Source organism: Furipterus horrens, unplaced genomic scaffold (assembly GCF_987537825.1).
Source record: "Furipterus horrens unplaced genomic scaffold, mFurHor1.1.pri manual_scaffold_2, whole genome shotgun sequence".
Lineage (NCBI taxonomy): Eukaryota > Metazoa > Chordata > Mammalia > Chiroptera > Furipteridae > Furipterus > Furipterus horrens.
In genome coordinates this window covers 83,420,688-83,436,605 of record NW_028327172.1, presented here as the reverse complement: position 1 = coordinate 83,436,605, position 15,918 = coordinate 83,420,688, and the positions used below count along the sequence as shown (strand labels likewise).

Genomic DNA, 15,918 nt, shown 5'->3' with positions numbered 1-15,918 from the left:
ATCTTCAGAGCTGAAATGATTCCTAAAGCTAGTCTTGTCCAAATCTCCATGGGATCCCTGCCACTCATAGGAAAATAGGAGCAAAAGGATCACCTAACTTCTAACTCCTTTCTTCAAGGTCTTCCCTCCGTGGTTCACCCCTAACCACACCCATGGATTGATCTGGGCTCACCTGGCCGTGAATATGGAGTCCACATCCCTGCTCTGGTTCTTTCTCAATCCTAGACTTGGAGTCAGACCCAAACTTCAGGGTGCGAGAAGCAGACAGCACTGTGCCCCTCCCCTTCCTTCTTCCACTCCAACATGATCTAGGAAAGACAGAACTCCCAGGAATATTTTTGTCAGGGAGACAAGAGGAATGGGCCAGGTGGTCCGAAAGGAGGAGGAGGATGGGACAGTCTGCTGAGTGTCCCCCTGCCCCCAGTCCTTAGGATTCCCGACTCATCCAAACCAGGAGAGAAAAAGGCCACCACTCGGGGCTCCTGGCCCGAGACCGTCTTCCGGGGTATGCTGGGAATGGCACAGAGAGAAACCACAGGGCGCCCTCTGGTGGATGTTCTTAGTCCTAGCTGCTCCCCTGCTGACTCCAGGATACTATCCTGGAGATTCTGGTTTAACTGGTGAAAGGTAGAGCCAAGTATTTAATAGGCCCTTCTACCCACCACCACCAAACATGCATGCACACACACACACACACACACCCCTCACCCAGAAGATTCTAATGTACAGTCTTGATGTATAAGCACAACCCAGCTCAATGCTGTTCCCAAGGGTCTCTGTGGTGGCTGTAGGCTGCGGCATGGTGGGGCGAAGTGTCCAGGGCCCACAAGGCTGATGTCACAGGATGAGAGACACAGTGCCACCTGCTCTGCTAAAAATGACTCATGAACTTGGCATGTCCGCGGGGCAACAGGTTTGCTCGGCTTTGTCTCTCTCATCCCACACTGATATAAGGCTGCCCATGCGTGGCTCCGCCCCCAGCCCAGGAGGGTGCCACACAAAGGTGGGTCTGCCAGGTGGCCAGCGGTTGGATGTGGCCATTATTTGGGGCAGAAGATTCCTTTTCTCTGGTGATTACAAAACACCCTTGAGTTGGAGGGGCTGCTCCAGCAGTGTGGAAAGGTAGAGAGGAGCAGGATAGGACCGTGAGGTTACCTGGCCTGCCCCCACTGCAGCCCCCACTCCACCCTCTCCCAGTAGTTGCCAGCCCTGGCAGCACCAGAGAGAGAGAGAGCAGATGCCAGCTGGTCGCTGAGCCAGGGCTCGGTCACACAACATTAGTGTGAGCAGTCCCAGCCTGGTCCCAGCCTGGTCCCAGCCTGCCCCATAACCAGCAGGACAGGACAGGCCAGCTGATGGGTAGCCAGGGTGTGGTCACAGACAGAGATCTAGGCTGCTGCTGGACAGGAAAGCTCCTGCCCTCGGAGCTGCACATGGAGCTCGGATAACCTCTTCACCATCACCACCCCCACCTCCTGCCCGCATCTGCTCCCCACCGCATCCCAGTGTGAGCTCATACACGCGTATCTCACACACACACCACACACACACACGCACACACCGACACCCCATACTAATACTACTGGCCCCAATATCCAACCTAGCTCCACAGGCTAGTACATCTCTAAAGGGGAGACTCACATCCACAGTTTTATTAACTTTGGGGTTTGGACTTAGACATATAACTAGACACAGAAAAGGGTGGGTCGGGGACACCAGCAACTGAGCATCCCACACAGGATCTCTCATGGGCAGTGGGAGCAGCACCTTCCTTCCTCTCCAAGAGACAATGTGGGAGACCCAGGCACTGCGACCAGGGCCACCAGAAAGGTGTGGTCACTGCAACAGCAGAGCGGGCTGGTCGGGGCTTTAAATGAAAGGCAGAATTTCCCGTGAACTTTTAGCTCCTGCACCTTGTGCAAAGCACAGGTGTCTGGTTCTTCTGGCCCCACCCTGTAAGGGGTCGGCTCACACAGACCTGAGCTGGGAGGAAGCTCCTGTCTCCTCTGTGCCTCTGTTTGTCTTCAGAGAGGGTTCCAAGGATGCAAAGGGCCCTGTGAGCCCAGAGGCAACTGGAAAAAAGTGACAGAAGTCTTGGGAGTGAAAAAAGAACTCAGTTTGGGGGCTTGAGGCCAGGTACCAGAGGAGGAGGTGGACAGGCAGCTGCCAGAGATGTACTTGGAGGGGCTGTTGAAAGGACCTGTCCAAGCCAGGGCTCTTCCCCAGCTACAACCCCAGTGTACTTCTCCTGGTCCCCCCATCACCCAGGGGGCCAGTTTCCTGTTTCCTCTCGAGGTCAAAGGGCAGGTAGCAAGTACAGGGAAGACCCTGTCAGAAGCCCAGCTTCACTTCCACCAATCCCTCATCCTTATGGTAGGGAGACCCTGGTCATCTACACTCTGTCTGGTCTCCGGGCTCAGCACTGCCCAGAATGGCTAGTGAGAGCTCCTTGCCCTCTAAGAAGGCGACGACACTCTGCTTTTGGCTCCGAAGGGCCAGCTGCAGGGGTGTGCAGCCTTCTGCATTCTGGACGTCCAACTGGGCACCGGCTTTGACCAGCACTTTGAGGATGGCCATGTTGCTCTTCAGGGCAGCCAGATGGGCAGGTGTCCAGCCCATCTTGTTGCGGGCATGGACATCTGCATGGTGTTCCAGGAGCTTGATGATACTCAGGAAAGTGCCCCTCTGGACCGCCAGGTGGAGGGGTGTCCAGCCTGACTGCTCGGCAGCATTGGGGTCAGCACCACACTGCAGCAGCGCTGCCACTATCACCTCCTCCCCATGGTGGGCAGCCAGGTGCAGGGGAGTCCAGTTCATGCCACCGGGAGTCCCTAAGTCTGCATGGCTCTCAGACAACAGGTGGATGATCTCCAGGTGGCCCTTGTAGGCTGCTAGATGAAGGGGTGTCCAGCCCTGCTGGGTCGGCAGCTCAAGGCTGGCCCCATACCTGAGGAGCATCTTGCAGATAAGGTATCTGCCCCTAGTGGCCGCGATGTGCAGTGGACTGTAGCCATTCTGGTCAAGGGCATCAGGGGTCGCCCCACTCTTCAACAGGTGCTGGATGGCCCTCACTTTGCCTTGCTCTACTGCCAGGTGCAATGGTGTCCTCAGGTTTTTCTGCTGAGCATCTAACTCCGCCCCCTGCCCTGTTAACAGCTTGACCAGGCTGACATGGCCAAAGTAGGCAGCCACGTGGAGAGGGGTTTTGCCCTCAGCCTCACGCAGGTTGGGGTCAGCTTGCCGGGAGACCAGAAGTCGTGCCACATTCTCAAAGTTGTTCTGTGCAGCCAGGTGGAATGGGGTCCACCCCTCAAGCTCCTGGGCATCCACGCGGGCCCCATGATCCAGGAGCAGGCGGGCGGTTCGGTCATCCCCATTCTGAGCTGCAAAGTGCAGTGGAGCCCAGCCGTCCTCATCTGCCAGGTTGGCGTCGGCACCATGTTCCAGGAGCAGGGCACAGAGGTCAGCCTGCTGGTCCTGGGCGGCGATGAGGAGGGGCGTGTAGCCACAGGCTGTTTGGCAGTCCACATCGACCTCGTGGGCCAGCAGCAGTCTCACCTGCTCCTCGCTGCCCTGTGCCACCAGGAAGTGGAGGGGCGTGACCTTGTTCTCACAGATGCACAGCTCCTCATTGCTTGAGGCCAGGCTCCCACTGTCCGAGAGCTGCAGAACCTGTTTCAAGTGGCCTCCTGAGTCTGTTGAGAGAGTGATGGGGTTGAAAAAGGACCTCTGACCTGTCCAGAGGTCTTCCCAGTCATCCCCCTGCCTCCTGGAAGTACCACCCAGGAACAGAAATCATAGAAGTGTCTTTCCTGATTATCACAGATCTCTATGCAGGATCCACTGTCCTAGAGAACTGACTCTGGCAGTTCTTCCCTTAAGAATGAGGCAGAAAGAGGCCTTAGTGCAAATCCTGACCCCACCCCTTAGCATCATGTGACCTTGCCAACCCTCTGACTGTTTGAGCCCCCCACACCCTCATCCTTAAAGGGGACGCAACCAATGCCCACCTCATACTGCCGTTGCGAGGACAAATTATGTAGGTAAGAACTTTCAGAGGAGTGCTTGGCACAAATAAATGCAAGTTGAAAATACATTTATCGAGCTCTATGATCTGAATTCCTGAGGCTGTTAGGACCCACTTTCCTTCTGCTCTGCCCAGTGATACATTAGAATTAAAAGCAACAATTTCCTTAAAAAAAAAAAAAAATTACTGCCAGGCCAACCACCCCCTGCCCTGGGATTCAGATTTAATTAGTTTACGGTGGCCCAGACATTGGTATGCTTTTTTCATCCTCTAATTCCTGGGGAGGAGGGTGAGGCCAGGGAAGCTGGAGAAAGGGTATTGTTTGGTTCCACTTTCTCCTCTGCCGTGAATTCCCCAGATCACACTGTGACAGTCTGAACTCACAGCTGTCTGGTAGCTCCTGGCTGACCTCTTCACTGACCTGGGGAGAGAGAACGGGAAGACACAGGGGTGGGTCAGCAGGGCAGTTCTGGTCCATGTCATCTTCCACACCCTCCCTCTCTCCAGTGCTCTTCATCACCCCACCCTGTCCCAGGAGACCCCCTCCCATGCCATTCCTACCACCAGCTGTGTCTAGAGGAAAACCCTGAGCAGGGAAACTCTGCCAGAAGGAGGTGGCCAGGGCCTTGACTCCCCCTTGGGCCACATGGAAAGCAGGGTGGCTGTGTGGGCTCAGCCGGGAGCCCCACACTAACCACACTGGCTTCCACGTTAGGGAGTAGACAGGCGATCAGAGTGATGGTGCTGCTGCCCGTGGTGGGAAGGCCTGGGAGAGCTGAGGGCTCCCTCCGAAGAGACGGGCTCTGCTTCATTTCACACATTTGAGAGAAGCCATCTCTTTCTCAGGGACTGAGCCACGACTGCCACCAGCCCTTAGAGAGCCTTTGTACAACTTAAGAAAAGGTGTCGCCAAGAGGGCTGCCTGGCTTGGACCACAGAGTGTGGGCAGGGTCCCCAATTCCCCTTCAGCCGTATGGCCTTGTGAAGGCCACACTGGTTCATGCACCTCAGTACCACCGCCTGCCAGAGACCATGCCCCGCCCACCAAACTCACCTCCCAGGGCAGGCAGAGAGATGGTTTGTAGGACACCTTCCTGGCCAGGGCCTCACTCTCGGGGTCTGTCACAGGACTCTGGAGCAGGTATACCAGCATGTCTGTCTTGACTGTGATGTCTGCTCCACAGAGGAGAGAGAGAAAAAGAAGCAACACGCTGACCCAGTCCCTTCCCCATTAGGGATACCCTACGTTTCCTGTGTCTCCCCATTCCTGGGCTCACACACATCCATACATGGGCACTGGGAGGCAGAAAAGATGGGTCCAACTTTGGCTCCATGGGGACACATTTGGCAAGTCACTGACCCTCTGGGGGTCAGTCTTGTTTCATAAAATGAGGAGACGAACTAGGTGACCTGTAAGATGCTCACATTCACACAGACGTGCACGTTTTTGTAGTCCATAAAGGACGGGTAACTTCAAGGGCTACCTGTGCTCATGATCTAATGGTCTGGGAACATCTTACAGTTGAGGACGGTGTAATAACTGGAGGACGTAGAAGCAGCAGAGCCAGGGCTCTCCTCACTTCCCACAGAGGTGCACATCAACTCCCACAGGCCAGCCCTCAGCAGCCCCTGCCCCCACTGACACCCTCCCAGCCCCACGGCACAGGTTCTGCCCCAGTGCCATGCAAGCCTGTCTCTGCGGAGCCCTCAGGAGTGGCCCGGGGCTTCCATCATCTCCTCTCCTGGCCCCTGGCACCCCAGCGACACCCCACTCCCTAGTCCCCGGGCAGGTTAGGCTGGATGAGAACCTGGAAAGCAGGGTCTCTTCTCAGGGTCCTGGTCCCAACAGCACCTCATCAGGTCCACCATCTGCTGGGCCTCCCCTGGCCACTCATCTGAGACAGGCTGTAGGGAGGGCCGCATGCCTGCGGCCACTCGGATGATGATGTTCATCATGTTGAGGTCTGTGAGAGGAGGCCCAGCTGTGCAAGCACCAGGAGGCGGGGGTGGGGGGCGGGGGCGCTGGGCAGTGGATGGGGCTCTGAGGGTCCCCACAGGGTGGTGCACCCAGTAGGGCCTCCATAAATGAATGGGGAGTAAACAGCTAGACTTCAGGCCCATTTTAGGTTCTAAGTCTCTGGTACAGTTTCAGTCATCTCCCAAGCCAAGACCAGTCATGACCCCACCCTACAGACCTTTGCTGTCCAAAGACAGCAGGGCTAACCAACAGGCCTAGCTATGAACTTGAGTTTCAACTTTGTTGGGTTATCCCAGTTTCCTGATTGTTTATTTACCTGGCATTCTAGGCAGCAGGGGTGGGAGTGGGAGGTACAGGAAAGAGGACATTGAACACAGAGGAACTAGAGTCAGAAAAATGGCCTGGCCTGATGTTTGCCCTGCCTTTTACTATAAGATGAGGAAATGAGAAAGTAAGGGGGAGCAGGAAGGAGGCTGCAGATGGAAACCTTTGAAGAGAGGATGGTTCCTGCCAACACAAACCTGCCCCCTTGAACCCTCAGCCCCCCCAACCTTTTCCAGGACCCCATCTGAGGGGACCACCGCCATCTGCTACCTGAATATGGTTTCTTCTGAGTGAGGATCTCCCAGATTACAATCCCGAAGCTGCAGACAGCAGGAAAAAGTGCTCCTTGAGTGACCCCATCGGGGGGGGTCCATGGACCACACAGTCCCAAGCAAATCCTCTCCACCCAGCACCCTTCTCTATACTTCCCTGTCCCACAGGGTGGGCACGGAGGGGCCAAACCTCAGCCCTGTCCTGCCCACCCTTTGGGCCATGGGGTCCAGGCAGGGTGGTTGACAACAAGCTACTTGCTGGGTATGATGATGGAGCCCAGCCTCCCTCTCACCTGTACACATCGTATTTGGGCCCTGGGGCTTTGTTACTCTCCAGAAACATCTCAGGGGGGATATAGCTGAGGGTGCCCCGCAGAGCTGATCTCTCAATGTATTGCATCCGGGTTGACTGTTCCATCCACTTTGATAAGCCAAAGTCCGAAATCTGGGAGGAAGGCAGAGGTGGGGACAGAGGGCAACAGTCTTGCCTCCAGAAATCTGCCGTGGTTTCTCACCCCTCTCCAGTATAGCGTAGTGGTTAAAAGCATGGGCTCTCTCCCAGCTCTACCGTATAATACCTGGATGATCTTGGACACATTACTTACCCTTTCAGAGCCTCAGTTTCCTCATCTATAAAACTGAAAAATATGAGTACTTAACTCACAGTGCTATTATGAACATTAAATGAATAAATTTGCAAAAAGCACTTAGAAAAATGGCTGACACATCGTAAGTACTTGGGAAGTGTTGCCTTTATCTAGGGGGACTATGGATAAAGTTGCTGTCTTGGGTGAGCTTCTGTTCATCCACCTCCATGGACCCTGAAGCATTTACACCATGGATATTTATCCCTCTTTGCTTCCATCCATTGATTCATTCATATGCCAACTAGTCATTCACTGAGTGGCAACCAGGCTGGGCACTGAGGACCAAGAGCAGAAAGGAAAGATGAGCACCTCACACCCATTACTGTCCTAAGTAGTTATTCAGAAACAGAGTATAGTCACTAATAGTTTCACATGTCATTATATACTTAGAGTTGGGGTTAGCAACACGAAGAGACAGAGGTACAATAAGGGTATACAACAGGGGCCTGTGGGGTGGATCAGGGAAAACCTTCCTGAGGAGGTGATTTTTAAGCTGAGAGCTGAAAGATAAGTAGTCTTTTGCTAGATAAAGAGGGGATTGAAGCAACACTGTTCTTTACTGTGGGAACAGAATATGTAGAAGTTGAGGGGCAGAAAAAAAGTGTGTCATGTTTTAGGAACTGAAAAAAAAAAAAAAAGACCATCATGGCCTTTTAGAGGGTCATCTCATTTACACAATCTCTACCTGAAGCACAGAATTGGAATGATAGAGGTTCTTCTACCTGCATTAGAACAGAAGACCGAGAACCAAAGAGGGTTATTGCAGGCATCCTGATACCCTGCTTCATGTACCAAATTTCACTGCTCATCTACCCGTTTTAGGTGCAATTTCTGCCTTCAGTATTTGTCCATGAAGGGAGCTGCTCAAAATTCTTGACAGGCCAGTCAAACAGGTAGCTAACCCTGCTCACCTAGAGGAGACTCCAAAGTAGAAGGGGGTCCAGAGGTTGCCCAGGGCCCTTACCTTGACATGCATGTTGCTGTCCAGAAGAATATTGCCAGGCTTAAGGTCAAGGTGGAGCAGGGGTGGCTTAATGCTGTGGAGGAAGTTCATAGCCAGGCTGGTCTCATGGATGATGCGGAATTTGAGCTGCCAGCAGAGGCTGTGGGTGGGCAGCACCTTCTCCAGGGAGCCGTTGGCCATGAACTCCATCACAATGCCCAGAGGCTGCTTGCACACCCCATAGATGGACACGATGTACTGAAACTTGATCTTCTCCATTTTGGTGGCTTCTTCAATGAGGCAATTCACATCGGAGCTACGGGAGGGGGAGGCAGTGAGAGATGGAAGGAGGTGACTCATTAATACAGGAGCAACTAGCTGAACATACACACTAGGCTTGATGTCAGGCTGTGCAGACCCAGGGAAGTCTTGGGAGCTTGGGAGTTTGAAGAGGAGGAAAAAGAGACAAGAAAGGAGGCCCAGCAGGATGCACGGATTAGGATCTAGATGGCTAGCAGGAAAAAACAAACAAACGGGAAATAAAGGAGTTTGCAAGTTTCAGAATAAGTTCATTCTAATAGAAGTGGCCACAAAATGCCTGTCATTTATTCTGGCCACTTGTCTATATCTCCCCCAGTAGATTGCAAGCCCTGGAAGACCAATATTGTGCCTCCTGCTTTTGTTTTAAAATATTATTTATTCCCATTTTGATTATGAAAGCAATACACATACCTCATAGAAAATCTAAGGAATACAGGGAGTTACAAAGAAAAAAAATAACTTGTCACTAATCTAACCCTCCAGAGTTCACCTCTGTTAATAGTGTAGTACATTCTTTTGTGATACATTTCCAAGGTCTCTGTCTCCCCTCCTTTCTCCCTTTCATTCCTTCATCCTCTCTCACCCTTTCCATCATAGAATGGGCTGGTTTGTGATCTACTTTTTCCTGTTGTGTAGCCTGAGCCTTCCCTACACTGTTATTCTCCTGAAGCAACAGCTGTAATGGCCACGTGGTATCTCATTTTACGGATAAATTATAATTATTCATCTAACTACTCCCCATAGTGTACTGTATTACCACGCACAGCACAATACATCTTTGTTGATTCTAACAGAAGTCTAGACTTAAGGGAAAGCCTTAGAAAATAAGCATTTGCAAACCCTCTGGCTCTTTTCACTGAAAGTGTCCACGGAGCAGTAAACATGCAAATCATTACAGATTGGGGATGGCGGGAAGAGGATTAGGAAGAAAGGACATTTAAAAAATAAAATGATTAGAGAGAAAAATAAAATAAAAGCACAGTATTTGCAAAGCTGTGTTGGCACTGCAGTCACAGGCTGCTGGAAATGTGCTCACAGGGCCTCCTTGGGAAGCCAGCCAGACACTCCTACGTCCAAGAAAAGCCATATGCTCTTCCTCAAATGTGGGCAGGCTGGCTAGTCCAGGTTCTCCTGCTCTTGTCTCTGCTTCTCAACTGTTTCAGAGAGCTCCCCTACATGTCTGCAGTATTTTTTTATCTGTCTCCTTGCTTTCTTTTGAGTTCATAGGAACTGAGACATCTGTCATGAAGTGGGAAAAAGGCCAGGGATCCACGCACACTTAGCCCTGATTTCAAATCCCAGTTTCACCACTTAGTCACTGCATGACCTTGAGCAGGTAAACTCTCTGCACCTCAGTTTCTTAACTTTGAACTGGAATAACAGTAATGGTACTTTAACACCCAGACGTCTTGAAAACACTTGCCATGCTTGTTGTCTTGCTCATTTCCTCATCTCCCACCACTCTTTTCATCTGGTTTCAGGTCTCAAAACTTTGCCCAACAGTTGTTGCTGAGTTTACCAACAACCACATGTTGTTCTAGCTTATGAACAATGTTCAGTTCTCGGTTTACAGGTCAGATCTCTCACTTGTTTTTCTTGAAATATTCACTTACCCCAGCTCTGTGCCCACATTTTCCAGGAATTCTCCCTCTCCTTCTGGCTACTTCCTCTGTGTTTCCTTTGCAGGCTCTTATTCTTTACTTGACCACTAGCCCTAGTCCCAGGGCCTCTCCTTCACCTCTCACTCTGTGCTCTGTCTCGAGGCAATCACAGCATCTCCAATTAGTGAATCTAGAGCTGAACTCTTGATTCTCCCCTAAAACCTGCTCCTCCCTCAGCCTTCCTCATTTCAGTGAATGAGGTCTCCACCTCCCAGTCCTCAAAGGCCTTGATGTCATCCTAAATCCTCTCTTTCTCTCTTTCCCACACCCCACCCCTCAGCCAATCCTGTCAGCTCTACCTTAAAATATAGCAAGAATCTGACCATTTCTCACCACTTCTACTCGTTGGCATCTTGGCCCAAGCCTCCTAATTGGCTTATCTACTTCTCTTCCTTCCCCTCCACCATCTATTCTCAACCCAGTGGCCAGCATGATACTTTTCAAATGTCAGAGCATGCCACTACTCTGCTCAGAACCTTCCAGGGGCTTTCTTCTTAGCCACAGTAAAAGCCTGAGTTCTTACAATGGCCTACAAAGCCCTATATGATCTGCCCCCAGACACAGCAACCTGATTTCATTTCCTGCTAATCACTCCTTTCCTGACTCTGTTTTTGGCAAACTTGCCTCTTGCTGCTCTTCCACCATGTCAAGCATGTTTCCCACCTCAGGACCTTTGCACTTGCTGTTCCCTCTCCCTAAGAGCCACATGGCTTGCTCCTTCCTTGCTTCAAATCTCTACTGAGATGGGACCTACTTAGTAAGGATTTCTAGTCTATATAAAATAGCAACCCTCTGCGGTGATGTCTTTCTTAGGACACCTTTGGATGTACCATGAAAATGAATCAATTCTGAGCAGCAAAAAAAAAAAAAAAAAAAAATAGCAACCCTACCCCAACTCTGGCAATCCTTATCCCCTTATGCACAGACGGACAACAAATTAATATTTCTAGATCAAATGTGTTCTTGGAAGATTAGATTACTCAATTCTTCTTAGGTATTTTAATCAAGAAAATATCAGGTGGCTATAAGTGCTATAGATAAAATTACTTATTTGTGTGTTTGCTTATTTATTTATTTATTTATTGTCTTCCTCCATTAGATGAAGAAATTTTAGTTTCTTCACTTGGTGCTTAAAATGAATGGGTGTTATCCATGTCCCAGCTTTAATTACATATTGACTCACAAATTTTAATATCATTAGCTCAGACCTCTACTCTGAAGTCTACTTGACAGTTCTTCTCAACATGCACAAAACTGAACTCATGATCTTCCTCTCCAAACCTGGGCCTCTTTTCATCTTTCATTTGTTAACTGTCAATAATATAATTCAACAAATATTTATTGAACACCAACTATGTGCCAGATGCTGGAGATACAGTGGTGAACAAAACAGAGACTCTCTTTTCACAAAATAGACATTCTAGTGGACCCTGTTCCTTTGGGCAAGCCACATATCGAGTTAGCCTTGATACTCTCTTCCTCATTGTGGCCCCCATAGCCAATCCAGCATCAATTTGAGTGTATTTTTACCTTGTAAATATGGTGTGATCTATCCCTTTCACTCTTCACAAACACACCAGTCTAGACTCTGATAGTCTCCTGCGTGAATGATGACAACAGTCTCATAACTGGAGCAGCATCCATCTACCCTTCCAGTCCATTCTCCATGCGGCAAATCGGATCAATTCCTCCCTGTCACCACCAACTCCTACTGGATTGCAAATCCTTCATAGCTTTCCATGGCTACCCTTCTCTCAACTCCAGCCACAACAGCCATTTCCACCTTTACTTAGTATTCCCCTCTTGCCACAGGCCCTTTGCACATTCTGTTGTCTCTTCCTGGAAAATTTTCTCCTCTTCACCTACTTAATTCATATTCAGCCTTCACATAAAGCCATTTTCTGATCTCAGTCAAGCAAGCTCTATTAATAAGCTGCCATAGAACTTCAAATCTTCCCTTTCTTATAATACTTCTCACAGGAGCGCAATTACATTCACATATAGGTTAGCTAATTAACATTTTTCTCCCCCCAGGCTGTAAGCTCCAGGAAAACAGGGCCATATCTGTTACATCCATCATTATATGTCAGGGTTCATCTAGCACATAGCCTGACATATTGGTGGAGGGAAATAAGCATTTGTGAAGTGGATGAGTGAATGAGGAAATGGAAGGAGGGTCTGGTGAAATAATACATGTAAAACTCCTAGTATAGTACTCCATACACAGCAGGCATTAATTACCACTAAATCTCTGAGTCCATTCCACTCAGGGAGTTCCCAGGACAAAGGAAGGAAAGTGGCAGAACTTCCTGTCAGTGTCTAACACTGTAATCTTGTCAATATTATCTGTTTCCTTTTGTTCTTTACCTCAAAGGCTATAGATGATTTGCACAACTCCTAGCATAATCCATTTTTACTCCAAAGCAACAGGAGGGTGTTAAGGGAGGAAGGTGGGTGAGTCTGGGGTTTACTCACTTCGCCCTTATTCATGAAGCAGATGGGGGTCTGGGAATTAGAGAAGAGACAGGTTTGAATGTGTAGGACCTGAAGCTATGTCTGGGAACTTGCGTGGTAGACTCAGAGAACATGACAAAGAACATCCAAAATAAGATGCCAATAGGAAATGCTCCCTCCCAGGCTCTCTGGTTGAAAAACCAGAAGCCTAGGGAGAAAGACATGGTTTCTGTGCTCATACTTTGCATCACGGCCACACAAGGGACAACTGCATGGCCAGGACCAGCAAATCTGATGGGAATGAGACTTGAGTCCATCTCAATGAGAAGACAGAGAGAGGTGGACACAGTGGGAAAGAGATGTATGTGGGAGGAGTCAGAGGTGAAAAGAAAGAGAGACTGCAACATTCCAGGCTTGACCTCCCAGCAGGACCTATGTAAGAGCCAGCAAGTGACCTGGACAGGATCTCCATCCCCCAGCCTCCTCCACTCTGCACTGACTGGGCAGGGCCACCTCCGACGGCCATGAGAAGGGGACGAGGTTCCCCACAGTCCATGGAGCATCACTGAGCCAAATGCCACAGCCTCTCAGCCAGCCCAGCCCTGCCTGTTCTGAGATTCTGAGGGTGGGTAGGAGGGTGGCAGAGGGCCACCAAGAGCAGTCCTCACCACCCAGACACCCAGAAAGAAGAAGGTGCTAGAAAGAAGGAGGCAGGACCAGTTTGGGAGGTCAGATGAGACAAAGGCATCTAGGAGATTAGTTCCTGCTCACCTGTGACCTCTGTGGATTCCACAAACAGGTGTGGTGTGCCAACTGCATTTCAGTTACAGAAACACAGACTCCCTGAGCCTGAGGAACTCAGGCCACCGGGTAGAGCTTAGGAACGCCGAGGGGCAATCCTCAGCCTCAACCCCGCCGGCTGCTCCCTCGGGAGCTCCCAGAGCTCAGCTTCTGTGAAAGGAGAAGGGCGGGCGGGAAGGACAGACCTGGAGGCATCTGGCAGGAGGCAGGGGGAGCACTTGATGGCATACTGGGTCCGCCAACGCCTGTGCCGCGCCTGAAACACCTGGCTGAAGCCGCCGCTGGCCACTCGGCACCAGTCGTCTTCGAAGTCGTCCCGGGAGAAGAGGGCGAGGCTGCCCAGACGCTGCTCCACGCCCACGGCCATGGGGACGGGCGGCGGGCGGCCCCTCCAGGCTCTGCGCACTCCCGCAGTGGCCGGGGCTTCCTGCCGCTCGGTCGGGGAGGCTGGGGATGTGGAGGAGAGCAGGCCCTCCCTCCTTCCCACGAGGAGGAGCCGAGCCTAGTCTGCAAGGGCGGGGAAAACCCAGTCCTGAGCCCTGAGGCCGCAGACTGCGAAGCGGGACCCAGGCCTGGGAACAGATTATGTCCCTCCGAGGCACCCCCAAGAGACCTCCTTCCAGCTGCGACGTCCTCCCTCAGTCTCAATCTCTGACCGCCCCTCCCGCCCCCTCTAGCTAGGCATGGTGTTGGGAGGGGAAGTTGTCCTGAAATTGGAAACAGGAGTCTGACAGAGAAGTTGGTCCCATTCAATTTAGACTCAGTGCTAAGGGAAGGCTGATTTATTTATGCATGCAGCTCATGTACTGCGGGTTTGTGAAGGGTTCAGGACAGTTCTAGTGATCGCCATTGTTGAGTGTGGTGGGGGCCTGGGACTCCCTCACGCCACCCCCACCCCCACCCCGTTCCCCCCAGCTCTGCCCCAGCAAATACGAAGTAAAAAAGTTGCAATGGGAATTTTCTGGTCTGAATCTGTTGGCCTGACTGGCTTCATCCTTCTTTTGTTGTTGGGTTTTATTTGTTTGTTTGTTAACTGGTCTTAGTGTGCTAGAAGGGGTCACCAAGAACAGTGGTGAGAGGCAGGGTGTCTCTCTGCAGGGATCCCCCACCTGGCCCTGCTCTCAGCCCCAATCTCAGAGGGATGAGTGCCTGGTTTCCGGTTGACTGTGGGGAGGTGGACTCCTTGGCCCAGTGAGTGGGGGTGGATTGTTGCCAGGGACCAGACATGAGGCTCAGAAAACAGCTGGAACATGATTATTACCAAGCTCCCAGGGAACAGAATGGGTGTGAGAGCAGGGACTCCAGGTGGAGGCTAGAGAGCTTGCTCTTCCCATAACAATTTACATGCCACCTCCAAGATGCATTCTGGTAATCAGAGTAAGGGCTGAAGATTGGCCTGAGACTATTGTCAAAGGGACCAACGATAGCTACTATTAAGCATTAACTTTTCCCAGAATCAGTAGCTACTTTGCTTGTGGTACATACTTCATAGATGTGATCTTATTTAAGTCCACAGTGATGCTATGAGACCGACATCTACCTATTTACAGATGTGGAAACTGGGCTTGAGAACAGTAAGTAGTGAATGGCCGCATAGCTAGTAACCCAGGTCTGTTTGGTTCCTACAGAAAGGGTTAGGCATAGGAGGAGCAAAGGGTAACCTTTTAAGAATATGGGGCAGGGTTGGAGAATAGAGTCATGATCCCTGAAAGAGGCTGCAGGTGATGGAACCTGAATCTGAAACAGCAGACATACCCCATAGACAGTATCAGAGGGAGACCCCAGCTTGCTTTGGCTGCAGCAAGTCAGGGCATGACAACTTACTGCTCCAGGAGCAACCCTGCCCTGGCAATCTCACCCTCTGCCTCCTCCTCTTTGAAGCTTGGAGGATGATAGAGGACTTTACTGTAGGGAGATCAGGAGATCTGCTGGGTGGGTGAGCATGGAGATTGGGAAGATGAACTCCATAAGGGTAGAGATAGAGAGACAGGCAGGACCCAGGTGTGTTACTGTTGGTGTACCTGTTAAAACAAATAAGGTATGGGTTCAGACAGATAAGATGAGGCTTCTGAAGAATCTGGTAAAATAGATATATGCATATACTTATAGCAACTGGAGTCATTAAACTGGGCTCATTCTCTTCTCTCTATCTCCCCTAAGTGGGCCAAGACAAAAGCCTGGTAGTCTTTGGACAAGATATGGGAGAAGTTGTAGGGAGAGGGGACTGTCCCAAGTTTAAGTTCACAGTGGTAAAGAACTGCTAGATCTCTTGTTAATAAGTGGGGTGATGCTTAGGAACTTGAGAAAGAGCAAGATCAACCTAGAGGCTGCTAATTTCTTTCCAGTGGTCTGAGTGCAGAAGTTCCTAGGTTCTGCCTGGCTGGGAAGTCTGCAGCCAGTGAGTAGAGAGGAGAAAGCTGGAGCGGCAAGCTTTACCTTCCCTGCCATTCCTACCCAAGAATGGGAATGGATAGGAATGAATGGGAGCGG

At 50.9% G+C, this 15,918-nt stretch overlaps 1 protein-coding gene and 1 non-coding gene across 2 annotated transcripts; one reads left to right on the top strand and one right to left on the bottom strand.

Annotated features, from left to right (window-relative positions):
• Window positions 1–1,637: 1,637 nt before the first annotated feature.
• ANKK1 (ankyrin repeat and kinase domain containing 1) lies at window positions 1,638–13,886 on the bottom strand. Its single transcript, XM_090265955.1, has 8 exons — window positions 13,614–13,886; window positions 8,213–8,507; window positions 6,895–7,046; window positions 6,600–6,649; window positions 5,836–5,991; window positions 5,082–5,200; window positions 4,412–4,448; window positions 1,638–3,695 (listed from the first exon to the last, which is right to left on the bottom strand). Exons 1-8 carry the CDS (start codon window positions 13,793–13,795, stop codon window positions 2,389–2,391), a joined length of 2,298 nt encoding a protein of 765 aa, XP_090122081.1. The 5' UTR covers window positions 13,796–13,886; the 3' UTR covers window positions 1,638–2,388.
• On the top strand, window positions 10,966–11,030 carry LOC150018942 (small nucleolar RNA SNORD58). The gene has a single exon (XR_016509480.1). It is a non-coding gene; the product is annotated as a small nucleolar RNA SNORD58 (small nucleolar RNA).
• Window positions 13,887–15,918: the final 2,032 nt, after the last annotated feature.

Bases quoted from the DNA above. Each gene is read 5' to 3' on its own strand.
- ANKK1 (XM_090265955.1), bottom strand. From the start codon at position 13,795: ATGGCCGTGGGCGTGGAGCAGCGTCTGGGCAGCCTCGCCCTCTTCTCC. The intron at 5,201-5,835 runs GTTCTCATCCAG...TCTGTGGAGCAG, and splicing joins GAAGAGACCCTGCTTTCCAG to ACATCACAGTCAAGACAGAC. The intron at 3,696-4,411 runs GTGAGTTCAGAC...CTCTCTCAACAG, and splicing joins CCAGGAGCTACCAGACAGCT to ACTCAGGAGGCCACTTGAAA.